Genomic DNA, 27,552 nt, shown 5'->3' with positions numbered 1-27,552 from the left:
AGACATTCCGCTCTGGCAGCCTGTTAAAATGAGATGGGACAAACTAGATAAGCGGAAGCCATGCGGTGTGATAGTGAGAGCTAATTATCCCAGCCCTGGGGATGGTCTTAGTGCACAGAGGATGGAGGGCTCTTGTGCAAACCTCTCTGTTTGCTTATGGATCAAAGTTCCTTGTTTCCCTCACGGATGGGCAGGTAAATGACTCTGTGTTTCCCTGACCTTTGTTTGAACCGTGGCAGAATCTAAATTTCATTGTCCCCTTTTAGTTCCCCACTGTCCCTGCCCTGCTCCACCCCATCACCTTGGTAGGGAAAAAAAATGCTCATGTCTCCTAGCCACAGTCCTCAGGAAGATACAAATGGCAGAAGCATTTCCTTGTTTAATGTTTTCTCAACTCCTGGATCAAGCAGTATTTTTCCCTTTGGGATGAATCAACTGCTGCGGACACCTTCTGTGGCTGCAACATCTGGCCATGGAGAGACCTGCATGTGCCCCTGCAGACCTGCATGTGTCTGCAGTGCCCCTTAAGAGAAGTAAAGAGAAATGAGTGCCCTCATCTCGTCTCAGGAGAAGCCTTAAAAAGTTACTTCTAAAATTGATTTAAAGCATTGTAACGTAAAAAACAAATAGGACTCATAAAACACATTCCCCTAGATCATCATACATTGAGTACTAGCCGTGTTAGCTGTTTAGCTATCTGGGGCTACCTTAGCACTACTGACATTTGGGGGCCAGATAATTCTTTGTTGTGGGGGCCTGTTCCGTGCATGGTAGGATGTTCAGCAGCATCCCTGGCCTCTACCCACTGAATGCACAGTTGTGACAACCAAAAATGTCTGCAAACATTGCCAAATGTCCCCTGGGCAAGCAAAATCACCCTCAATTGAAAACTACTGGACTATGCGATCCAATACTGTAGCCACCAGCCACATGTAGCTATTGGACATTTGAAATGTGGCATGTCCGAATTGAGATGTTCTGTATATATAAAACACACACCAGGGCTTCCCTCATGGCACAGTGGTTAAGAATCCACCTGCCAATGCAGGGGACACGGATTCGAGCCCTGGTCTGGGAAGATACCACATGTTGTGGAGCAACTAAGCCCGTGCGCCACAACTAATGAGCCTGCACTCTAGAGCCCGCGAGCCACAACTACTGAGCCTGCATGCCACAACTACTGAAGCCCACGTGCCTAGAGCCCATGCTCCGCATCAAGAGAAGCTACCACAATGAGAAGCCCGCGCACCGCAATGAAGCGTAGCCCCCTCTCGCTGCAACTAGAGAAATCCCGTGCACAGCAACAAAGACCCAACACAGCCAAAAATAGATAAAGTAAATTAATTTTTAAAAAACCTAATAAAAAAACACACACCAGACTTCAAAGACTTAGAACCAAAAAAAGAATATAAAATATCTCATTAATAATTTTTATTGATTACATGTTTAAAAGATAGTATTTTGTATATATTGGGTTAAATAATGTATATTATTATAATTAATTTCTCCTGTTTCTTTTTACTTTTTAAATGTGGCTACTAGAAACATTTAAATTACATTTGTGGCTTGTATTTTATTTCTGTTAAGCAGCACTGCACTGGAGTGTTGCTCTACTGTAGTTTAGCCATTAATCTTCTATTAGGCATTTAGTTCCCAGTAAACCATTGGGTTTAAATGATTTTTTTTTGTTTGGAAAATTTTCCTTCCTATAATAATACTATGGAGACAAAGCATATGTAAAGTGTTACATATGACCAGTTTGTTCCCCTGAGTACCTGCCAGTGACATTAAAAATTGGGTCAAGGTTCAGATGATATGTGGTTGTCTTACATTTCCCTCCTTCTCTGGTTGGATTTTATCTCTATTTCTATTAAGGTATATATAGTTGTATCTTAAAATTTAATTTCTTGATTGGTAACATTGAATTCAGAAGCTGAGAGAAGCTTCTGAACCAATTTAGTCGATTATTCTGGATTTTGACCTTTTATAAATACTAGAATGTAACCTGCATTAAGGCAGTGATTTCGAGGTGCAAGTCTGTTTTTTCACTCCTGTGTCCCCAGCACCCAGAGCTGTGCCTGGCATGTAGTCCCCTCAATAAATACTTGCTGAATGAATGGATAAAACATGTTTTTCAGTAAAAGCTGACTGTTCAAAATATATTATTATATTAGTTACCTGGTCACTCCTTTAGCTGTATTCCCCTTCCCCTTAATGCTAATTTCATTATGCAAAAAGTTTTCCTTTTTATATTTTAAGCCATCCATCTTGCCTTTGATAAGTTTCAGGCTTTTGGGGGAAATGGAGACTATTTCCTTTCCCTAGGTGGCTAAATATGCTGTTTAATTCTCTTCTGTTTATTTCATCATTTTAATGTAACTTTTGGGGTTAATTCCAGATGGATTAATGTATGGTGTGAAACCTGGATCTCAGATCTCAGTTCATCTCCAATCTGTTTGTATTTGTCCCAATGATATTCGCTGAATTGTATTTCCCTACCGTGTTATATTATTTATGCATTCATATAGTAAGCCCATATAGCTTAGATATATTAAGTCATTTTTCTTGGTTCATTTCTTTTTTTTTTTTTTTTTTTTTTGGGTGCGTGGGCCTCTCACTGTTGTGGCCTCTCCTGTTGTGGAGCACAGGCTCTGGATGCGCAGGCTCAGCGGCCATGGCGCACGGGCCCAGTCGCTCTGCAGCATGTGGGATCTTCCCGGACCGGGGCACGAACCCGTGTCCCCTGGGTCAGCAGGCGGACTCTCAACCACTGCACCACCAGGGAAGCCCCATTTCTATTTTTAATCCGCTCAATCTTAGAATGTTGATAACTCACATTACAGAATGTTAATATGGTAGGTTAAATTCGTTTTTACTTTAGATAGACATTTTTCCCCCTGGCTTGCTTGGCCAGGTATGCTTTTCTGGGAAGCTTAGAAAGAAAGAGAAGTTAGGCGTCCAACCAAACAGTTACAAGTATAAGACATCTATGCAGTTACTGGCAGGGTAGTATAAAGATGCTTTTATTTTATTTTAAAATATCAGTCCATAATGTATTCATCATTTAGCATCTACTCATCTTTGGTTGAAAAACAACCAGGAAGTGGAGTTTTGCAATTAAGTAAAATCGTTTATTTACATTCTAGTGTCCTAATCATGTACTTGTGCCTTTGACTGTGGAAATTACCATTTGCTTATAATGAGGTTAGTTAGGAGAGTCATAGTTTATTTTAATCTGATACTCACCCTGGGGAAGAGAAGAGAGCTGGCTGTCTATAAAGACATATCTGAGGTCATCTTGTACAGTGATGAGTTATTTGCTTGTTTTTTCTTGGAATGGCACATAGCATAGTGATTAAGAGCCTCAACTCTGGAGCCTGGATTCTATCTCTGCTTTTAAAGATCTCTTCAAATCTTTGCTGCTACTTCACAGTTTCCTCAGATGTAAAACAGGGGAAATAAGAGTATCTACCTCATAGGGTAGTTATGAGAATTACAAGAGTTAGTATCTGTAAAACATTTAAAACAATGCCTGGCACATAATAAATGCTATGTTGGTTTGTTATTAGTTCATTTGCCCAAATTTTCCCATCACCTTCAAGTAAGCAGTTTGCCTTTACAGATACATGCTAGTCATGAGATCGGGCTATAAACAAAGAAGATTGCCCTAACTTCCTCTGTTTCTTGCTAATGTCCCAGAGTAGGTGAGATAGAGGCAGGCTCAGGTCAACAAAATAGAACTGAAAGTACTAAAACTAAGAGTAGTTCTCTTTTGCAATAATACTGGAGTACATATCTTATAATAAGGTTAATTAAACAAACTGGATGGATGTCTAGTTGCTTGGAGCTACACTCTTTAATCCTGTAATCCCACTGATGGAATTTATCCTAAATAATCCAGAAAGAGAAAAATAAACTGTAATTGTTTATTATACAATTAATAATAAGCAAAAGAGCAGAGAAATTAAACAGAGGTGGATCGGTTAAGAAGATTTCTTAGTGGTATGTCATGCAGTTTTACATGATAATAATGCAGATTGTGGGGCAACATGGAGATATTCTGGTTGCCATTTGAATAATAGGCTCTGTACTGTGCCAGGGGCAGGGGGTGCAAACAAGAGTTAGTCAGCCTGCCCTCCAGGAGTTCTTAGTAGAAGCATCCTATTGCAGTGGCACAGTGCAGGGAAGACATAGGAGGGGGGAAATAAATTCCCTAATCTTGAAAGAGTCAGGGAAAGCTAAAGGAAAGAGGAATAGTTAAGATAGGCTGTATGATTTATCAGATGGATAAATTGGTGTATAGTTAATATATATTAAATGTTTGTTATATACCCAATACTTTGCTAAGCACTTTTCATTATCCCATTAATTCCTCTCAACACTTTGTGGTAGGTGCACGTACCATTGTAAAAATGAGGAAATTGAAGCTTAAAGTGGCTAGGTAACATGCGGAAAGTTGGTGGCAGAATCAGCCTGTGAGCCCATGTCTGTCTTCTGAAATCCATGTGCAAAACCATTATACTTCACAATGGCCTCCAACTATGGGAAAATTCTGCCTAAGGAGTATGAATACTTTAAGACCGTAGAGAACATAGTCTTATTGGAGTAAGGGGATTTTCTCTTGATTTTCTTGATTGTGTTATTTTATCATTCAAGAGCTAAACACTTGTTGCTTACTGTTTTGAGAGTCGTGTCACTGAAGGAGCCTAGGTGCAAATATGGAGCAGGACTGTTTCAAAACAGAGCATCCTGCATGAATCTTCTTATCTCCATCAGATATTTCACTGTCCTTATATGGGCAGTGAGTAAGATATGACAGCAAGATTGACAGTTTGGGAAGCAGTTTAGGAAAGAATAGCAAAAATATGATGAGACTTGGAAAGTGGGTTGCTTAGAATGGCAACTTTTGATTGTCTTAGATCAACAATATAGACTTCTCCATACCTTTACTGTGGTCATTCCTACTCCATGTTTTATTATTCTATGAAAATTTGAGAATTAGTTCAACCACTTTTTCAACCACTTTTATGGGAGTTTTTCTTTGTCAGAATAAAATTATACTGGGTGCTTTGTTCTAAAATCAAAAATATTGCAAGAGTCCTCAGTCTCTGATATGTTACAGGCATTTGATAATGCTTGTGTAGTACTCATGATATGCCTTTGGGAATGAAACCTTGCCTGCCTGCTCTCATCTGAGTCTTTTTAGAGAGCCTTTGAATTTGGCATTCTCCAATAAGGGAAGTAACTTACTACCAGGAGGTGGTGGAACATGACATCATGTATATAGTCAAAGGAACAAAACTCATGCAATAAGAGGATTTTGTTTGTTGTCAACCATTCACTTTTCTATTCGTAGGTTTTGATGAAAATTGTAACTAGGCGTTTTAGAGATGAATAAAATGAAATTAGTGTACTACAAAGATAGAAATTAGAATATTTTTTATTCCCAGCATCTGGGACAGTCTTGTACATAGGTGCTCAGTAAGTTATTTGTTGAAAGAATAAATGAAGATGTGAAGATTTTAGTTTTCTCTTAATGCTACTGTGTCATTCTTATGTGAGAATACTAATGGATGGCATACCAAGTTTTCCTTCTCTGATGCCGTAACATCAAAAGATGTTTATAAAACTCTCCTCAATCTTGAACTTGGTTCTCCTGGAAAGGTAAAAGAACTGGAATGGCTAAACGAATTTTGTAAAGGACGAATAAAGTTGGAGATATCACACTATGCTATTTTAAGACTTACTAAATAGCTACAGTAATCAAGTTAATGGTATCAGTGAAGGGATAGACAAATAGGTCAATGGAATAGAGTCCTGAAATCGACCCATACAAGTATGGCCAACTCATTTTTACATAGGTGCAAAAGCAACTTAATGGAGAGATGAATCTTCAACAAATGGTGTTGGAACATTGGACAGCTATAGTCAAAAAAATGAGCCTTTGCCTAAATTTTATACCTTATATAAAAATTAATCAAAAAATTAATCAGGATGGATCACAGATCAAAATTTAAAACTATAAAACTTTTAGAAAAAAACGTAGAAAATATTCAAGACCTGGGGTTAGAGCTAAGAGTTCTTAGACATGACACTAAATGCCCAATCCTTAAAAAAATCAACAAACTAAACTTGATCAAAATATAAAACTTTTGCTCCGTGAAATGACCCTATTAAGAGAGAAAATACTTTCAAATCATCTGACAAGGGACTTGAATCCATAATAGATAAAGAACTCTCTAAATGCAACACTAAGAATAACAATCCATTTAGAAAATGGGCAAAAGACTTAAACAGACACTTCACCCAAAAGGATATATGAGTGGCAAATAAGAATAGGAAAAGATGTTAAACGTCATTAACCATTAGGGTAGTGAAATTAAAATCATGATGAAACACTAAACCACACCTGTTCAGGTGGCTAATATAAAAAATAATGACAATACCAGGCAGTGACGAGTATGTGGAGAAACTGGATCTCTCATAGATTGCTGGTGGGAATCTGAAATGAGACTGTGACAAAGTAATTTCAGTGACAACTAATGTTTGAATCATAAGTAATGTCAAGTCACTTTATATAGTTCTCACGCTATCAAAACTTGAAATAAGAAGTGGGGTCCCCATTCCCTTACAGATTTGTAGTTTATATATTTTCTGAGCTTAAATTACAGTTCTAGCAGTGTGTTTCAGAACCTCAGTGAAGTACAAAGGAAATTTCCATATTTCAAGATCCATTCATTTTATTTTATTTAATTTTTAAATTTTTAAAAATTGAGGTCTGGGGCTTCCCTGGTGGCACAGTGGTTGAGAGTCCGCCTGCCGATGCAGGGGATGCGGGTTCGTGGCCCAGGCTAGGAGGATCCCACATGCCGTGGAGCGGCTGGACCCGTGAGCCATGGCTGCTGAGCCTGCACGTCCGGAGCCTGTGCTCCTCAACGGGAGAGGCCACAGCAGTGAGAGGCCCGCGTAAAGCAAAAAAAAAAAAAAAAAAAATTGAGGTGTGGTTGATTTACAATGTTATATTAGTTTTTTTTTTAATCTATTTATTTATATTTTTATTTGGTTGTACCAGCTCTTAGTTGTGGCAGGTGGGCTCCTTAGTTGTGGCTCACAAGCTCCTTAGTTGCAGCTCTCCAGCTCCTTAGCTGGGGCACACGGTCTCCTTAGTTGTGGCATGCAAACTCTTAGTTGCAGCATGCATGTGGGATTTAGTTCCCTGACTAGGGATCAAACCCGGGCCTCCTACATTGGAAGTGCGGAGTCTTATCCACTGCACCACCAGGGAAGTCCCTACAATGTTATAATAGTTTCAGGCATACAACATAGGGATTCAAAATTTTTATAGATTATACTCCATTTGTAGTTATTATAAAATATTGACTATATTCCCTGTGCTGTGCAATCTATCCTTGTAGCTTATTTATTTTTTACATAATAGTTTGTACCACTTAATCCCCTTCCTGTATCTTGCCTTTCCCCCTTCCCCTCTCCACTAGTTTGTTCTGAGTCTCTTTCTTTCTTTTTTTTTTTTTTTTTTTTTTTTTTGCCGTACATGGGCCTCTCACTGTCGCGGCCTCTCCCGTTGCGGAGCACAGGCTCCCGACGCGCAGGCTCAGCGGCCATGGCCCACGGGCCCAGCCGCTCCACGGCATGTGGGATCTTCCCAGACTGGGGCATGAACCCGTGTCCTCCGCATCGGCAGGCGGACTCTCAACCACTGTGCCACCAGGGAAGCCGGAGTCTCTTTCTTTCTGTTACATTCACTAGTTTGTTTTAATTTTTAGATTCTACATGTAAATGATAACATACTATTTGTCTTTCTCTGGCAAACTTCACTAAGCATAATACCCTCCAGGTCCATCCATGTTGTTATAAGTGGCAAAATTTCATTCCTTTTTATGGCTGAGTAGTATTCCATTGTATGTATATGTATGTGTGTGTATACATATATATGTATATACACACCATGTCTTTATCCATTCATCTGTTGATGAACACTTAAGTTGCTTTCAGATTTTGGCAATTGTAAATAATGGTGCTATGAACATTGGGGTACATGTATCTTTTTGAATTAGTGTTTTTGTTTTCTTCAAATATATACCCAGGAGTGGGATTGCTGGATCATATGGTAATTCTATTTTTAGTTTTTTGAGGAACCTTCTTAACCGTTTTCCACAGTGGCTGCACCAATTTACATTATCATCAACAGTGTACAGGGTTCCCTTTTCTCCACATCCTTGCCAACTAATGTTATTTGTGGTCTTTTTGATGATAGCCATTCTTACAGGTGTGAGGTGATAACTCATTGTGGTTTTCATTTACACTTCTCTGATGATTAGCAATGTTGAGCATCTTTTCACATGCCTATTGTCCATCTGTATGTCTTCTTTGGAAAAATGTCTATTCAGGTCTTCTGCCTACTTTTTAATTCGGTTGTTTGTTTTTTTGATACTGAGTTGTATGAGCGGTTTATATATTTTGGATATTAACCTCCTATTGGTCATATCATTTGCAAATATTTTCTCCCATTCAGTAGATTGTCTCCTTCGCTGTGAGAACGCTTTTAGGTTTAATTAGGTCCCATTTGTTTATTTGTGCTTTTGTTTCCTTTGCCTTAGGAGACAGATCCAAGAAAATATTGCTACGATTTATGTCAAAGAGTGTTCTGCCTATGTTTTCTTTTAGGAGTTTTATGGTTTCTGGTCTTACATTTAGATCTTTAATCCATTTTTTAGTTTATTTTTGTAAATGTTCTCATTTTATTCTTTTATGTGTAGCTGCCTAGTTTTCCCAACACCATTTATTGAAGCGACTGTCTTTTCTCCATTGTATATTCTTGTCTCCTTTGTGGTAGATTAATTGAAAAATCCATTCATTTTAGAAATAGGTAGTAATGAGGGATTTCCTTGGTGGCACAGTGGTTAAGAATCTGCCTGCCAATGCAGGGGACACGGGTTCCATCCCTAGTCCGGGAAGATCCCACATGCCGCAGAGCAACTAAGCCCGTGTGCCATGACTACTGAGGCTGCTCTCTAGAGCCCGCGAGCCACAACTGCTGAACCCGCATACCACAATTACTGAAGCCCGTGCGCCTAGAGCCCGTGCTCCACAACAAGAGAAGCCACCGCAATGAGAAGCCCATGCACCGCAACGAAGAATATCCCCGAGCACCGCAACAAAGAGTAGCCCCCTCTCGCCGCAACTAGAGAAAGCCCATGCACAGCAACCAAGACCCAACGCAGCCATAAATAAATAAGTAAATGTATTGAAAAAAAAAGAGATAGTGGCGATTGTTGCGTAACATTGTGAATATAAGTAATGCCCCTGAATGGTACACTTAAAAATGGTAAATACACTTAAAAATGTCAATTTTTATATTGCATGTATTTTGCCACACACACAAAAATAGTCCATTTAATTTTGCCATTCAGTGACTTCCACCTAACTTTGAATTGGAAGTGACAAATCTGCAATGTAATGATATGATAAAGGCAAATGTCAAGAGGAAAATCTAATAGAATCCTATGATGCCTACCAAGAGATAAGTACGCTCAACTAAAATCATATACTCATGGATTGAGTCAGTATTTGGCTGTACCTATCTGTGTGAAAAGAGGTTTTCAAAGATGAAATTATAATATCTTGTTACAAATCAGCATTAACGATGAATTTACAATCAATTTTGATGAAAAGGGAAAGCTATTTTTTAAAATTTTATTGAAGTGTAGTTGATTTACAATGTGTGTTAATTTCTGCTGTACTGCAAAGTGACTCAGTTTTACATATATGTTCTTTTTTGTATTCTTTTCATTATGGTTTATCACAGGATAGTGAATGTAGTTCCCTGTGCTATACAATAGGACCTTGTTGTTTATCCATCCTGTATATAATAGTTTGCATCTGCTAACCCCAAACTCCCAATCCTTTCCTCCCCTCTCCCCGCTTGGCAACCGCAAGTCTGTTCTCTATGTCTGTGAGACTGTTTCTGTTTCGTAAATAAGTTAATTTGTCATATTTTAATTCTACATATAAGTGATATCATATGGTATTTGTCTTTTTCTTTCTGACTTACTTCACTTAGTATGATAATCTCCAGGTCCATCCATGTTGCTGCAAATGGCATTATTTCATTCTTTTTAATGACTGAATAATATTCCATTGTGTATATATACCACATCTTCTTTATCCATTCATCTGTCGATTGACATTTAGGTTGCTTTCATGTCTTGGCTATTGTAAATAGTGCTACTATGAACACTGGGATGCATGTATCTTTTTGAATTATAGTTTTGTGTGGGTGTATGCCCAGGAGTGGGATTGCTGGATCATATGGCAACTCTATTTTTAGTGTTTTAAGGAACCTCCATACTGTTTTCCATTGTGGCTGCACCAATTTACATTCCCACCAATAGTATAAGAGGGTTCCCTTTTCTCCACACTCTCTCCAGCATTTATTATTTGTAAACTTTTTAATGATGGCCATTTTTACAGGTGTGAGATGATAACTCATTGTACAATAGTTTTGATTTGCATTTCTCTAATAATTAGTGATGATGAGCATCTTTTCATGTGCCTATTGGCCACCTGTATGTCTTCTTTGGAGAATTGTCTATTTAGATCTTCTGCTCATTTTTCAGTTGGATTGTTTGTTTTTTTGTTATTGAATTGTATGAGCTGTTTGTATATTTTGGAAATTAAGCCCTTGTCAGTCGCATCATTTGCAAATATTTTCTCCCAGTCCGTAGGTTGTCTTTTCATTTTGTTTATGGTTTTCCTTGTTGTGCAAAAGCTTATAAGTTTGATTAGATCCCATTTGTTTATTTTTGCTATCATTTCTATTGCCTTGGGTGACTGGCTTAAGAAAACATTTGTATGATTTATGTCAGAAAATGTTTTGCCTATGTTCCCTTCTAGGGGTTTTATGGTGTCTTGTCTTACATTTAAGTCTTTAAGCCATTTTGAGTTTATTTTTGTGTATGGTGTGAGGGTGTGTTCTACTTTCATTGATTTACATGTGGCTGTCCAACTTTCCCAACACTACTTGCTGAAGAGACTGTCTTTTCCCCATTGTATATTCTTGCCTCCTTTGTCGAAGATTAATTGACCATAGGTGTATGGGTTTATTTCTGGGCTCTCTGTTCTGTTCCACTGACGTGCATGTCTGGCTTTGTGCCAATACCACACTGTTTTTTGTTTTTTTTTTTTTTTTGCGGTACACAGGCCTCTCACTGTTGTGGCCTCTCCTGTTGCAGAGCACAGGCTCCGGACACGCAGGCTCAGCGGCCATGGCTCACGGGCCCAGCCGCTCCACGGCATGTGGGATCTTCCTGGACCAGGGCACGAACCTGTGTCTCCTGTATCGGCAGGCGGACTCCCAACCACTGTGCCACCAGGGAAGCCCCACACTGTTTTGATTACTGTAGCTTTGTAGTATTGTCTGAAGTCTGGAAGGGTTATGCCTCCTCCATTGTTCTTTTTCCTCAGGATTGCTTTGGCAATTCTAGGTCTTTTATAGTTACATACAAATTTTAGGATTATTTGTTCTAGTTGTGTGAAAAATGTCATGGATAATTTGATAGGGATCACATTAAATCTGTAGATTGCTTTGGGTAGTATGGCCATTTTAACAATATTAATTCTTCCAATCCAAGAGCATGGGATATCTTTCCATTTCTTTGAATCATCTTCAATTTCCTTTATTAATGTTTTATAGTTCTCAGTATATGTCTTTCACCTCCTTGGTGAGGTTTATTCCTAAGTATTTTATTTTTTTGATGTGATTTTAAAAGGGACTCTTTGTTTGCATTCCCTTTCTGATATTTCATCGTTAGTATAAAGAAATGTAACCAAGGGAAAACTATTTTAAACCCCAGTTAAGTGAAATGTTATTCCCTCATAAAAGAATTTCATTCTTCTCATTAGTAGACCTGTACCACCAAAAAAATTGTACTCAATTAGTATTACTATATTTTGAATTTTGGCAATAAACATTTGGTAGAAATTTGTTTTCTTTTGTAACATAAGTACCTACATAATATCCTCTATTTTGTCTCTTGTCCCACAAAGCCTAAAATATTTACTAGCTGGACCTTTACAGAAAATTTTGCCAACCCCTACCTTAGAGCACTGATGTTTCACTCTTTGTTCTTTTCTAATATATGCTTTGAAAGCCTTCACAATTTCTCTCTGTGCTCCACTTTAGCTGCATCCCACAGATTTTGATGTGTTACAATTTCTTATTATTTAGCTCAGGATATATATACTAATTTCGACTTGATGTCTTCTTTAACTCGTATTATTTAGAAGTGTGTTGCAATTTTTAGATATTTGGAGATTTTCATGTTATCTTTGTTACTGACTTCTAATTGAATTCCCTCGTGGTCAGAGTACATACACTGTGATATCAGTCTTTTGAAATGTGTTACGGTTTGCCTTGTGACCCAGCATATAGTTCATTTAGGGCAGCTATCCAGTGTGTACTTGAAGTGGTATTATTTTAATTTTTGTCTTCTTTTGAAGCTTAGAACATCCAAATAAGGCTGGTCCTTGTCACCTTCTGTACCTACTCTGTATGTATTCTCAGTTTCTACTCCCTTATAGAGAGTATGTTTGTATTTTTAGTGTGTCTTTCTGCTTTCTCAATCCAGTGGTTTTCTTTTCTTCCCCTTGTGGTTATGGGCAGCTTAAAGGTTAAATAAATATTAAGTAAACAAAACAAAACAAAAAAACCTTTGTTGTGTACTTGAATCTCAGTAGACTTAAGTTCATTTTTAGGTGCCATAAATAAGTGTTCACCTTATAACTAAGGACTTTATATGAGTTCATTCTTTTCTTGGTGTTGACTCCTTTGTCACGTTTTGTTGTTATTCTCTTGAAGGTAGACTTTGTTTTGAAGTTTGCCTTGCCTTTGACAAAAGGGAAAAAATGCTTCTCAGTTGCTGTGTGCCTTCCTGATACTAAGCAGTGACTTATCTGAAGATTCATAAGTATGCGGTGAACTAAAGCTATTGTATTTGAGGAGAGAGCCACATAGGCATGCAGGTGACCCCCAGGCACAAATGCTTAATATTTGAGTTGCCTCTGTTTTGTGTGTAAAAGAGGTGGTGTGTCAAAATAGAGACTCCACTTTGTGTGAGGTGTGGTGCTACACCACTTAACTTTTTCTTGATCTGGGGATCTATTCTTTCTTGCTAGTTAACAATAATTGCTGGAAATATTTGTGAGAATGTGAGAAAAGCATAAGGTCCTTATCATCCTTACTTGAGGAAAAGAATGCTTATGTTTCTGCAACAGTAACTGCAAAAGTAACTTTGGTTGCTAAACAACAAGATCCTACTGTAGAGCACAGGGAACTATATTCAATATCCTGGGATAAACCATAATGGAAAAGAATATGAAAAAGAATATATATATGTATAACTGAGTCACTTTGCTGTACAGCAGAAATTAACACATTGTAAATCAACTATACTTCAATAAACTTTTTAAAAAAATTAAGTGACTTTGGGTTACATTTAGAGTAAACGGGTGTAGACGTGTCCAGATTTTTGGTCCACCCTCTTCTGCCACAGTCAGACTTTGAATTTTACTCATTTTTGTTAATATGATTAATTGGTACTTGTAAACTTTATAGTAAAATATGTATAACTTTGTATTTCCACCCATGAGACTCTCTGCTTCATGCGGCAGAAGTCTGGGTAGGAGCTCTTTAGGGGGGCAGCCAGGGTGAGAGCCCCGCTTCTGCTCTCCCTGTTGCTGATAAGAGAGAGAGAGGAGGCATGTGTGCATCCCGGCTTTTTCTGCATGACAGGGCTGATAAGGTGGGAGTCGGAGGGGGGAATCGTGAAGTTTTTGCCATAGAAAATGGGCAATAGAATTTGCAGTTAGTAGTGTAGTAATTGACTCTCAGTCTATATTGAGAAATGAAAGATAAAACATTTTAGTGATAAAAATATAAATTTTAAGATATACAACCCAATGAGTGAATAATGATGTAAACTGTGGACTTTAGTTAGTGATAATATATCAGTATTGGTCTGTCAGTTGTGACAAATGTAGCACACTCATGCAAGATGTTAATTATGGAGGAAACGGGGAGGAGAAGGGGGGAGGTGAGGAGGTATATGGGAACTCTCTGTACTTTCTGCTCAATTTTTTCTGAAAGTACTCAAAAAAACGAAGTCTGTTAGTTTAGAAATTTTAAGTATCTGGTTTAATGTTCCTTAGCAAGTTCATATCATACAAGTTAGTGTTTAACCTACTGACCCTTGGGATTTCTTGGGTAAGATGAATCTGGTTTGCAGTTTGAGCTGTTAATGTCAGGCAGATTTGGTGCTCTCTGTTTTTCTAATGTTCCTTAATTGTGCTTTTGCCTTCCCTCCCTATCTGTTGAAACAGCTGGATTGCCAAGATGCCTTGGAAGCAGCAGCCCGAGCTGAGGGCCTTTCCCTGGATGCCTCCCTGCATTCTCAGCTCAGAATCCTGGATGAGGAACATCCCAAGGGAAAGTACCATCATAGCTTAAGTGCTCTGAAGCCCATCCGGACCACTTCCAAGTAAGAGGTTCTGCTGGTTAGTGGCTTGTCTGTGAAGCACCAAAAAAATTCGGGCTAAGATTAGACTATTTGGGGAAAACCTGGGTTTAGCCAGGAGTTCTGTATACTACACATTGTATTGTAAGTGTTGGCTAGCCTCTCCACGTGTGTTGACAATTTTGTGCTTTGGGTTTTCTGTCCTCAGACACCAGCACCCAGTGGACAATGCTGGGCTCTTCTCCTGTATGACTTTTTCTTGGCTTTCTCCTCTGGCTCGCATAGCCCACAAGAAGGGGGAGCTCTTAATGGAGGACGTGTGGTCTTTGTCCAAGCACGAGTCTTCCGAGGTGAACTGTAGAAGGTAGGCGTCTCTGATCCACCCTCATCTCCCACGTACTGGTTGTGTAGGGCCTGAGCTAGGAGTGTGGGTCCGGCAGTGTCAGGTCCAGAGCTCTGTGTCCTTTTAGGATCTGAGCTATCCTATGGAGGGAGGGTAGCCTGGGGGTGACTTTCCCTTTGCTCTTCTGCTTTATCTCCTATATCATCTTTAATCCTGTTTTAACCACGGGCTTTCTCTCTCTCTCTCAGCCCCGCTTCTCTTCCTGAGTCTGCAGGGAGATTATGTTGCTGCCTTGTGACAGAATACATTTTTGTGGTAGCCGATTGTCATGATTAAAATCTAGTTACGACTCTACATTTTACCACAGGATCCTTCAGAAAGGGTTGGGGACCCTTGAGGAAGGAAGTTCTTATCCACAGGCAGATTCTATTCAGGGATAATTTTTCTGGGTGGAAGGAAAGACTTTCGTTCTCATCATTTTCTGAATCCTGAGAGGCTCCCTATACAGGGTAAATATGTAGTTACCCAGGAAAGGTCTTTCTTCCCCAGAAGGTGAAGACTGTACATAACTTGAAAGGAGAGACTGGTGTGAATGGTGGCAGGAGGGAGGCTGGGGGGGTGGGGGGTGGGGGGTGTGCGTATTCCCTGGGGAGATGTGTGACGGAGGACATGTGCCCTTGTTAAGACTAGAGAGACTGTGGCAAGAAGAGCTGCATGAAGTTGGGCCAGACGATGCTTCCCTCCGGAGGGTTGTGTGGACCTTCTGCCGTACCAGGCTCATCCTCTCCATCGTGTGCCTGATGATCACGCAGCTGGCTGGCTTCAGTGGACCAGTAAGTCCTAACCATCCTTCCTAACAGTCTCAAGGGCCCCAGCCATGGCCAGCTGTAACCTTCTTGTTCTGTTGCAGGGGTTGCCCTCACCTTTGGGCTAGTTAGCAGCCTTAGAGATGTCTCCAGGTCTGTTGCAAGGGCGCAGTTGATGTTGGGGTGAATGGTGGTTTGTGAGAACTGGAAGGAGGAGGGGGCCGCGTTGCCAGAGGAGAAGTGGACCTGGCTTGCTTCCCTGGGGTGGGGGTGAAGCTGAATGACTCCAGCTCTGCCCAGGGCCGCGCTGCTTTGCGGCGTATCGACACGAAACGACAGTCCCGGTTCGGGAAAGGTGTCTCACAGTTCCGTGAGCAGGCGAGAGCAGTGTTGTGTGGCGTAGGCTGTTGCGTTGGTGCTGGTGACACACTGAAGGTCTGGGGGCAGAGTTGTCACGTGTTTGACGGTTCTGTGGCACATGAGCCCTCAAGAAGCTGGAGGACTGTTGAGGTTCTTAGAGGCTAACCTGAAGGCCATTTCAAGTTCTGGTTTATAGTGTAAACCGTGTGGCAGGTGTTGGGGTTGCAGCCCTGGTTTTCCTAGTGTTGCTGAAGCAGAGTAGGGGAGAAGAGTGACGGTCACGCTGTTTTCTGGACACCTGTTCCTTACACCTGCTGTGCTGCCTTACACTTGAGACTTTGATTAAATCTATTCTCTACATATTTGCCTTGAGTCATCGGAGCCATAGTACTCCTTATTCTGTGCGTTTTCTGTGTGTGGGTAAGCTGGAGGTTCATGGTTTTGGTAAGTATGGGCCTAAGGTGCATGGTGATTAGGTAAAACTAATTTGCAGTTTTTCTGTTATGTTTTTTTGTTTGTTTGTTCGTTTGTTTTTGTTTTTAATGTCTGATGCCTTTTAAAAGTTTTGATCTCTTTTCTGGAGCAGAGAACACTACTTTTCTGGTATTGGGTTTCTTATTAATTGACCAACTAACATACTTTTGTATAAGTTTTAAGTAAGAGGGACCATGTAACTGCATATCATGTCACTGACCAAAATGGCAAACGTTTTCATAGGACCAGCTTCCCCCAAGAAGAGCTTCTGTCATTGTTTCACTACAGGGCTGGTGGCTGCTCTGATCTTTGGAAGAATTCTTGCAGCTGGGTAGCACGGTATACAGGCTTCCTTGATTCCATTCGGCCAACGCAAGAATTTAATTGGCTCCTCCCACCTCCCCCCCCCCAAATTCCATAGATTGTTGGGACTTTAATTTTTTACTTGGGAAAGAAAGTTTCTTATGCTTGTTCAGCTTGGGGGGCCTTACAGTCACTCACTTGAGCATCTGCCTATTCCTTTATCTCTCTTTTAAGGCACAGCGCACTGGAATACTAATCTCTAGTAAACTCTTCTAGATGCCAGGGAAAGCTGAGAGCCTTCCTTTAATAGGAAAACAGCAGCAGCTTTTCCTTTTCTCCACCCTCTTGAGGAAGAGCACCTTAAGGCCTGTGTTACTTTGGGAGATTTTCCCCTAGAACAATCAAGAAAGCAATGGTCCCATCCACAGTGTCTCTAATTAATAAAAAAAAGATTTCAAATTGTAAGCAATGAAAACTTCTTTTTTGGAGCTCTAATTCTGACACATTTCTTTCTAATTGGAAATTTGAAGGATCGGGTTTGAGATTAGTATCAGCAATGAGCATACCTTCCATCTGTGGATTTAAATCCTCTGGAAGAACATCCATTTTAGATTTTTGCACATTTTCTAATATGGCAAGGATTTCAAACTGGCTTAGTCTGTTCTTACAGAAATCTATGTACGATCTGACTCCCCAGATACCATATATTTTTTTTACTCTCCCCTCAGGTCTCACTGAACCTTGGTAGCCATATGCAGAGCAAATAAAACACAATCAAGTGACTGTGTTTTGTTTTGTTTTTTAACTGCTGGCCAGCTGGGGCTGGACATTAATGATCAAGATGATCTAAGGTTTCAGTGATGCCAGTGGACCAGTGCTCTGCGCACGGTGTCCAAGGGTCACCATAGTGTTAATGGAGAGCCAGAATCCCTAAGGGTATGGTCCTGACCTACGATGAGTGACCAAATTGCTAAACTTGCAGAGGTGATTTGTGGCCTTCTTGGATTAAAACAGTTTTAAAAGACCAGGCCTGACCTATGATTTGTGTGTAAAGAATTAGCATCCGCCCTGTAGATCTGCAAGAGACGGCTCCCTCCTGCAGTGCTATCTCTTGGTGAATGCTAACTCTGCTCATGGGCCTTTTGGGGAAAGGACAGTGAAAAGCCTCTAGAGAGGTAAGTTTCCCACCCTTCCAACCTCTCTCCAGCTGCAGCTTGCTTGATGCTGTCAGGATCTGGATTTGGGGGGAGTGTCTCTGTAGTGGAACCAGTGACAGAAGCTGTTCTTTAGAATTTTCAGGATGGCTGTATTCTGCGGTCAGAATGAGAGAGGCAAGCTGGGCAGAATCTCTCGCCAAGAGTTCAGGTAAGGTAATGTTTATTCACTGGGAATGCTTTCCACAGCCAGACAACTATGCTGACAGTCTCGAGTTTTCTCCCAGTTTGTTTAAATTTAAATGATTAATTTGTAACCTTTTAAAACGAAATTTTGGTTAGATTTTTCATGAAAACCTTTTTTTTTCTTTGTTCCATACAAAATGGTTTGAAATGTAATTGTTTTTTAAAAACCCCCTGTGTGTTGGAAATTCTTTAATCTGCTGTTTCCTCTTTTCCCTCCCCTTTGAAAGTTTTGCATAGTGTAAGCATTCATTTTGTCTTTCACCTTCCCTCTGCTCCTCCTCTCTGGGAGGTACTAATGCTATTACCTGGTGCTGAAAAATGGCACAATAAAGGTATGGGAAGGAAGGAACCCCAAACTACAACCTGCTGTCCTTTCACGCCTTCCTTTGGAGACTGCTCCGTCAGTGCCGAGGTGTGTGAGAAAATGCTTTACTGCACCGCCATCTTACTGAGTTGCTTCACGTGAGGAAATTGGGGTTTTGACCCTGCCACTCAGTGACTCAGTTCCACATTTTGGATTGCATACTGGAAAAGAAGCCAATCTTCTTGCTAGTAAACCAACAACCCAGCTGTATGCAGTGGTGACCCAAGCAATGGATATAAAACCTAAAAATCTGAGGGAGGGGAGAGATGGGATACAATAGTTCTTGGAATCTGAAATCTCCTATTTATCTGATCAGGTTATTTACTGAGACTTGACATAAATCTGATTGGTGGGAATCTCTTAGGATCTAGTCTACATCTGATATTAATTTCCTCTCAGGAAAAACAAGAAATACCGATTTACCCAGAGAGAGTCTGGGTTCTGGAATTCAGCGTTAGCTGCTTCAGGACAATTGCTTCTGGCCTCCATTTTTGTCTGTCATTCAAGCGCTGGTTTCCAGCTACAGTACCCTTTGCTATAAGGCTCGGTGTAGATGGGTGAATGGGTTTCTCCTTAATTTTATTTTCTTCCTTCGGGGAGGGGGATTGATTTGGCTTTCTTTTGCTGTGGTTTGTTTTGTTTCATTTTTGGCAAGATCAACTTTAGCTGCAAGGACTCGAAAAGACTCTGAAGGATGCCACCCGTTTTTCCTTGAGGCCTAGATTTTTGTATTCCCTCCAGAGCAGAGGTCATTCCTCACAGCCTAGTGAACCAATAGCACCAGTGATTTTAAGCAGAGTCAACTCTCTGGGGAGTTTTCAGTTTTGTTTTTTGTTTTTTTAATTCTCTTTCCTTAGCAGCAAGGTCTTTATTCCTGGAGAATCTCCTCTATTGCAGGCTAACTGCAACTTCAGGAGCCCTAACCGATTAAGTGCTGTCAGCTTGATGCGCTACTCCGGACTCTGGAAACAGATATTGGTTCTATGCTGTAATTTCCACTGTGTGTAGTTAAAACAACAGTCGAGGCCAGACCTGTTGGCTGGCTAGCCCTGTATAACTCGACTCTGTATGTTCCCATGTATGTTACCGCAATGCTCCTCCTGTTGTACAGTGTCTGTGAGATGCTCTTTGAAGATGGTACTTTTTATTTTTTTCATTTTCAATAAAAGTACATTACCTCCCACTTCCTGGTATTTAATCCTGTTGCTGAATGTGCCTCGTGTGAGTGTGTGCTCCGGCGTTGCAGGACCTCAGAGCTGGAGGTGGCACTCGGTGGTTCTTGGGGGCTGCTGCCTTCCCTCCCTGCAGGTGGTGTTAGACATGTGCTACCTGAGGTAACATGTTTTTGTTTTTGGGAGGGCGCGGGGAGTGTGGGAGGGCCCTTGGGAGGGTCTCTGGATTTTGAATAGTCAGCTTTGTTTGCTCTCTTCTGTACTATTAAACTGCCGATGTTTATTTTCAGGAATGTTTTGCAAATGCACTTCTCACTCTTCCCCAGTCCAACTGTAGGTACACTGTTCCTTTTTATCAAATAAGCACGTTTGAAACGATCCAAAAAAAAAAAAAAAAAAGGGTCTTAATTTCATGTAAAGAAATGTATCATTGTGTGGAGATACTGGAAATAAGGTCAAATATATACTTTTTAATGACCGTGTGTTGAGAATGAATTTCAGCTCATGGACAGGTTTATGTTACATTAGAAAGAGTATGGGTTTTGGTGGTGTCCTGAAGGAAGAAAGTTTCCAATTAGACCTGCCTCCTGCAAATTGCTGTGCGTAAATAGCTGCAGGTGGGCCGTCAGCAATAGTTGGTCCTCCGAGAAGGTCTTTCTCTGCTTAGGCACTTATCACTGTACAGTGGAGCTGCCTCCTCTTTCTAACTTAACATAAAACTGTGGCGTGGCGTGTGAGTGCCGTGGAGAAGCTGACGGTGGTGTGTGTTTCTCCCTGTAGGCCTTCGTGGTGAAACACCTCCTGGAGTACACCCAGGACACAGAGTCTAACCTCCAGTACAGCTTGCTGTTAGTCCTGGGCCTCCTCCTGACAGAAATCGTGCGTTCTTGGTCGCTTGCACTGACGTGGGCATTGAATTACCGAACTGGGGTCCGCTTGCGGGGGGCCATCCTGACCATGGCGTTTAAGAAGATCCTTAAGCTGAAGAACATCAAGGAGAAGTCCGTGGGTGAGGTGAGCGAGGGGTGTTTGCTTCAGGGCAGAGAGAAAGCTCCCAACCTGAGCTTTTTCCATCCCTTGGGTCCCCGTTCTGTCCTTCCTCTTCCTCCTGAGGCAGTGCCTGCGTCCTCGCAGTGTCCACTCACTGCTCTTTGTGTCTCGTAGCTCATCAACCTGTGCTCCAACGACGGACAGAGGATGTTCGAGGCAGCTGCCGTTGGCAGCTTGTTGGCTGGAGGACCTGTTATTGCCATCTTGGGCATGATTTATAATGTAATTATTCTGGGACCAACAGGCTTCCTGGGATCAGCTGTTTTTATCCTGTTTTATCCTGCAATGGTGAGTAAGCTTCCTTACCGTATTTTGGCAGCTTCTCTTCAGATGAGTTACTTCCACTGGGCTATATATAGTAGGCACCACCGAGGTATCACATCCTTGATTGGAAATTTCCTTTAAGCAGGTACCTGGTTTGGAAATGTCTGGAAAGAGCTAGACAGTGTTCAATCCATACAGGCAGCATTTTGACTTCAGAGGACGTCACATGTCACCTGAATAAAGGCAGTAGCTCCTAAGTGAGATTTAAAAAGAGGGAGTGTGAGTGAAGGAGGTCATCAGGTGACCCCTGCTTCCCCCAGGTAACACAGGAGAGGTTGAGTCACGCCACCTCAAGGTGATGCTAACTGATATGGCTCTCCCGCTTCCCTTTGGTAGCATGGATATCTGTGATTACTCTGAGGACAAATATTTACTTGTCTTAACTCTCTTCCAAAGGATAAGAGTCAAATACTATTTGATTATCATTTAATAGACCACTTTTATTAAAAAGCAGTACAACTACGGGATGCTCACTTTATTTACAATAACCTTAAGCGGATTTATCTCCCAGAGAGACTAGACGGTTCTAACTCTGAATAAGCTCTGATTTGGCATGACATCGCTTTTCCTTTCAGATGTTTGTATCACGGATCACTGCATATTTCAGGAGAAAATGTGTGACCATCACAGATGACCGTGTCCAGAAGATGAATGAAGTCCTTACCTACATTAAATTTATTAAAATGTATGCCTGGGTCAAAGCATTCTCTCAGAGTGTACAAAGTGAGTTTAAAGACTTCATATGTGTAAATGGTAGAAGGATGTTGGCTTCTGTGCTTCCTGAGCACATTAGCTACTGGGAATCCTAATGTCATAGGATCATAATACCTTATGTTCTTAATACTAGCCTATGAGCTTTATGTTGATAGGGATCTTAGAGACTGGCACCCATAACCTCATCTCACAAATGAGGACATTGAGACCTGAGAAAATTGTGATTTTTCCCAAGATAACTCAGCTGGTTATGAGTAATTCATTCAGTTTCAAAGCCCCCTATCTATACTCTCATCCAGCCCGTAATTTTCTGGTCTGGCCGTGAGGGCATCACAGAAAACAGTATCTAGTGGCGGCTGAGAGCTCCACTTCTGCCCCCACCACTCTGTGTGTGCATGCGCACTGCAGGTAGGTGGGTGTGAGACCCTGGGGGTAGTGCTGGGAGAAGGGCTAGGCTGGAGGTCAGGACAGCTGGACTCTGGGCCTCGCTCTGCCACTCACTCACAGGGGTTTTTTTAATTTGGTTTCTTTTCAAATAATTGATTTGTGTTGAGTCACGAGGTTCTCAGTGCCTGCCCCGATCCTGATCCGTAAATTCATTGCAGACATAAACATGTCGTATGTAAATGCCACACAGTTTGGAGGAATAATTAGCACATTAGCTGGGCATTCCAAAAGATCTCAACAAAAGTTGAAATCTTGGGCCCTAAAAAAGGTGAATTTAAGAAAAATATATTTAAAGGCACTTTAGGGGACTTCCCTGGTGGCACAGTGGTTAAGAATCCTCCTGCCAATGCACGGGACACGGGTTCAAGCTCTGGTCCGGGAAGATCCCACATGCCATGGAGCAACTAAGCCCGTGCACCACAACTGCTGAGCCTGCACTCTAGAACCCACAAGTCACAACTACTGAGCCTGTGTGCCACAACTACTGAAGCCCACACGGCTAGAACCCGTGCTCTGCAACAAGAGAAGCCACCGCAATGAGAAGCCCGCGCACCACAACAAAGAGCAGCCCCCGCTCGCTGCAACTAGAGAAAGCCCTAGCGCAGCAACGAAGACCCAACACAGCCATAAATAAATAAATAAATAAATAAATAAATAAATATTTAAAGGCACTTTAGAGTTCAAATGAGAAGACATAGTTACATTTAAATTTAATTTAAATATAAAAGATATGGCTGTTCATTGACCATAATCTCACAGTGAGCTAACCTGAATATGATCCAGTTAAAAAGTTGGTGCAGGGGACTTCCCTGCGGTCTAGTGGTTAAGACTTCGCGCTTCCACCGCAGGGGGCGCGGGTTCCGTTCCTGGTCAGGGAAGTAAGATCCCACATGCTGCGTGGCGTGGCCAAAAAATAAAAAAGTAAAAAGAAGTTTAAAAGTTGGTGCAATTTTGGGTTGAATAGAAATACAGTGTTCAGATCAAGGAAGCTGTTTTATTTTCACTGCTTGGTTTGTTGACTAAACCTTCAGGAACATTGTGTCCACTTCATAAACTTTAATTATGAGTGGTCAGAAGCATCCAGCGGTGGATTAGGCTCCTTCTTTAAGTAGTGAGTTTGTTGCCAATAGAATGGAACAATTGGGTGCTAACAGGACATCTGCCAAGCCTGTTGGCAGGGTCACCAATGATAGTCCCTTCCGGCTCTCAGATTCTAATTTTCTCAGTTTTATAATCTTCTTTCTGTGACTCCACTCATCCTTCAGCCCCTGACTTTGGTATCTTTACCTGTGTGTTTTAGCTTGAAAAGAGCATCCTTGCTCATTATAGACTTGGGCAAGTTATGTGATACATGTTAAAGCAATGAGTTGAATTTTTTAAAACTATGACTTGAGAGCTGGCTCTCAATATATTTCCCAGTGTTTGGGATAGTGGTAATACCTTTAAAGGTCAGTTCATAGTCTCCCAGAAAAATTGCTTTTATGTTTGAAAATTTTTTGAAAATACCTCACCGCTTTATTGTCATACTTCTTACTCCCTGGTCTTTTGTACTCCATGGTTGCTCTGATAATAAGGTTGTCAGTTTTATAAATATTTAAGAAAAATCATTCTGCTTACAAAAATTGTATTTCACTCATCTTCTTACTGCTTTTTGTGTGAAAGCCTCTATTCTAGCACCAACATACATACAGTAGGCACCCTAGTAAATCTTAGTTCCTTTTTAATTCTCCATTATCGTTGTATAGTCTTTCTTATAAGTACTTAACCTAGAAATAAACAACCAGGGAAGCAAACAAAACTGCCACTAGCAGATATGATTCATGTGTTCATTCCTTCTAAACAAAAGAAATTTGCAAAAAGAATTAGACGAAGGCAGAAGATGATCATTGTACTGAGAAGTAGTGACTGTTTTCTGTTAGATTCATTCCTGTGACTTGATGCATTTCAAACCTCAAGCTTGTGTGCCAGCTTTTGTGATTGTAATTGATGGCCATATTGACCTAGTTTTTTGCATCGTAAATGTTACAGGGTCGTTTTAAAACCCATGGTGGCTGAAGACCTACCAAGTCTTGTTTGGTGACAGAGGAGCAATATCCCATGGTTTCTTTCGACTTGCTTTTTAGAAACTGGCTTGCTTTTTATTCTTAGAAATCCGAGAGGAGGAACGTCGGATGTTGGAAAAAGCCGGGTACTTTCAGAGCATCACCGTCGGTGTGGCTCCCATTGTGATGGTGATCGCCAGTGTTGTGACCTTCTCTGTTCACATGACCCTTGGCTTTGATCTGACAGCAGCACAGGTCAGTGAGCCCTCAGGGCTTGGGGACGTTTTAGAAATACCACATATAGAGATGCTCTGGTCCTCCGGTTACTAGATTTGGATTTCTTTCATTCATGCGGTTAATCTGAGAAGTGGAAGAGTGGGGATTTAGCCCCAGTGCACAAATAAGTGTACGGCTTGTTTTACAACTTTGGGTTTAATTCTGAAAATACAGGTCATTGTTTGATTCAGATTCACTGAGAATTTTAATTAGAGGTCTCAAAAACTCTACCTTAAAAAATATATATCTGAAATATATCTGACTCTTACCAACATCTGACAGTCCAGTTACAGCCCTCCTTAAACCTGAAAGGAAATTGATGACGTCGTGTTACTTTAGTCGCATAGCCTCATCAGGCTCAGTTTCTTCTCTTTTCCTATTTTCAGGCTTTCACAGTGGTGACTGTCTTCAATTCCATGACTTTTGCTTTGAAAGTTACACCGTTCTCAGTAAAGTCCCTCTCAGAAGCGTCCGTTGCTGTCGACAGATTTAAGGTAAGTGGCTCCCTTCCCTCCTCCGTATCAGGAGCTGTGGCAAAACTAACTGCTACCTTTGTTCCAATGGGCCACACGGGCTGGCTGCACTTGGCTCTTTTCACCTTTAGCCTTTCGGCAAGTTGGTAAGAAAGGGGACAGTGGAGGAGGCTCAGGGGACCTTGTCAAAGAAATATGAATTTTTACCTTTTGTAGACAGCCTAGTTCTGGGCTTCCAAAATTTCAGTGTTCCCCTTCAGAGCTAGTCCCTTCTGCCTGGACCTAACATGGATATATGTTATAATTTACTGGGTCTTTAAGTGATTCAAACCTAGGCAATTAGAATTATCAGGAGGCTGTCAGCTTTTTCTCACCTTGATCTGCATCTACCTCTACCAAAATACTGTCGGGAATAAGCTCTTTTTGATTCTTTTCCCTGCCCTGTGGTTGCCACTCATGATACAGGTAATGCAGTGACATGGGAATAGTCATAAGACTAGATCATACTGAGAACTGCAGTTAAGTACGTATCAGGGTTTTTTTTTCCTTGCAGGTGGTTAGTTGATTGTGCCTTGACTGTGTTTTTTGTGCCTTCAGAATAATACAAATACATGATACAAGAGGTAGATATATTTGGGAGGGTGGAGGGAGATAGATATTTGAAAGTGGCTAATACTTAAAAAAAAAAAAATGTCCAGCACCTGTGTGGCTGGACTCTCTTGACAAAGCCACTGCAGAGAGTAGCTCCTGCTAATTCTTCTTGCCTGCTGAGAGCAATACAAAAGCAGGTCAGTACCTTGAAGGCTTGAAGCTCAGGTGTTTGAGGGATTAATATCATCACCTTAGGTGTTCAGCAGAAAACAAATTGGGTTTTCCTCTTAAGAAGCATGGAGAATAGCTTCCCAAGATTTATTTATATTTTACTTGTTTATAGTTAACCAGGTGAATTTTGTTTGGTCGGGAAAGCTAGTCCTCAAGAATGTGCCCCCCGACCCTAGCCCCAAGCCCTCCCTCACCCCAGCCTGGCTACTAGAAGGCCAAGATCCAGAGCCACGTGAAAAGAAATGGTCTAATTGTAATCAGAGCCTTATTTTGCAGAATGCACAATATCTAGTTTTGAAGAATGCAGATTTTTTTTTGTAAATTTAAAAAATCTTATTGGCTCTATTCAGTGATTCATGAATTGGGCAACATCCAATCTAGCAACTAGAAGGAGCTCCAAGGAGCTGTACAAGATGAAAGACTTTTATAGGTAGAAGGGAGCAGGAACAAGGAAGTTATTCTAGGCAGAAAATCGCATTGGTTATTATAAGGTTACCTTCCTTTAGGAGATGGCAGGGGTCTATCAGGCAGGTTACCTAACTAGTGCTGATCAGGTGATTCCTGATTGACTTGTTTAATATTCCATTTCTGGGAGAGCTGAAACTATAGTTAACTCTCAGTTTGGTGACATGGGGCTTAGCATAAGTGACTCCATTTGGGGCCTGTTGTCTTGTTTTTAACAGCCCACAGGAAGCAGACCAGAGCTCATCCTAAATGGATCGATTTCCTCCTAAAAGAAAAACGCAACATTTTATATAGGATTTAACCAAGACCTAGAGTCTCATAATATAATATTCAAAATGCCCAGGATACAATCCAACATTACTCTGTGTACAAAGAAAGTCTAGATACTGAGATGACCCAAATGTTGGAATTATCAGAAAAAGACCTTAGAAATGAAAAGGTAGAAAGTCTCAGCAGAGAAATAGAAGATAAAGAAAATAACCAAATAAAAAAATTTTAAGCTAAGAAAATATATTAATCAAAAATTGAAAATATATTGGATGGACTTAGTAGCAGAATACAGGTGACAAAGGAAGTCTGTGAACTTGAAGATAGATCAGTTGAAATTATCTGTGATAAGCAGAATGTCCACCCCTAAGGCAGATGTTTTGAGCAGAAATTTGTCCCCCTATTTGTTTCTCTGTCCTTTTTAGTGAATGGCTTTGGTGGCATTTTGGACGAAGGAATAGGAATTTATAGTACAGATTTGTTCACACACCACCCCAACCCCCTTATTTCTCGAGAGCTCTCTTCTTTTCACTTACTAGTGAGAACCTGTTTTAGCAGGTGGCTTTTCACGCTACAGATCCTTCCTCTATCCAGGAAGCTTCAGAGTTAATAATAGAAGCAAAATCACCCCCAGCTCTGTTGTATGCCTCATGAGAATGAGTCTCATTCTAGCTAATTCCTCTTGGCAAATCTCCTCCTTCCCCCCCGCCTCCACTTCTGGGAGGATGATAACTTTAGAAAGGCAGTGAGAAGCCACGTTATAACTTTTCTGATAAGACAGTCACCAGTATAGTGTTGCCAGGTTTAGCAAATAAAAACACAGGCCACCCAGTTAATAACTGCATGAGACGTACTTATACTAAAAGACTATTCATTATTTATCTGGAATCAAAATTTAACTAGGCATCCTGTATTTTAT

At 40.8% G+C, this 27,552-nt stretch overlaps 1 protein-coding gene across 11 annotated transcripts in view; it reads left to right on the top strand.

Annotated features, from left to right (window-relative positions):
• Positions 1–27,552, top strand: part of ABCC5 (ATP binding cassette subfamily C member 5) — an 88,495-nt gene that overhangs the window by 13,152 nt on the left and 47,791 nt on the right. For 4 of the 11 annotated variants that reach the window (XM_032629755.1, XM_032629758.1, XM_032629753.1 and 1 more), the window contains exons 3-10: positions 14,398–14,555; positions 14,740–14,895; positions 15,560–15,707; positions 20,534–20,767; positions 20,918–21,091; positions 21,703–21,850; positions 24,437–24,585; positions 24,993–25,100. In XM_032629755.1, coding sequence (XP_032485646.1) covers positions 14,398–14,555; positions 14,740–14,895; positions 15,560–15,707; positions 20,534–20,767; positions 20,918–21,091; positions 21,703–21,850; positions 24,437–24,585; positions 24,993–25,100 — 1,275 coding nt within the window. Of the gene's footprint in view, positions 1–14,160; positions 14,282–14,397; positions 14,556–14,739; positions 14,896–15,559; positions 15,708–15,740; positions 20,768–20,917; positions 21,092–21,702; positions 21,851–24,436; positions 24,586–24,992; positions 25,101–27,552 lie in introns of those variants that run through there. The other 7 variants (XM_032629754.1, XM_032629756.1, XM_032629757.1 and 4 more) reach the window with 7 other exon arrangements.

This window comes from Phocoena sinus, chromosome 4 (genome assembly GCF_008692025.1).
Source record: "Phocoena sinus isolate mPhoSin1 chromosome 4, mPhoSin1.pri, whole genome shotgun sequence".
Classification (NCBI taxonomy): Eukaryota; Metazoa; Chordata; class Mammalia; order Artiodactyla; family Phocoenidae; genus Phocoena; species Phocoena sinus.
Note: the sequence above shows the minus strand (reverse complement) of the source record. Positions and strands in the feature narration are given on the sequence as shown.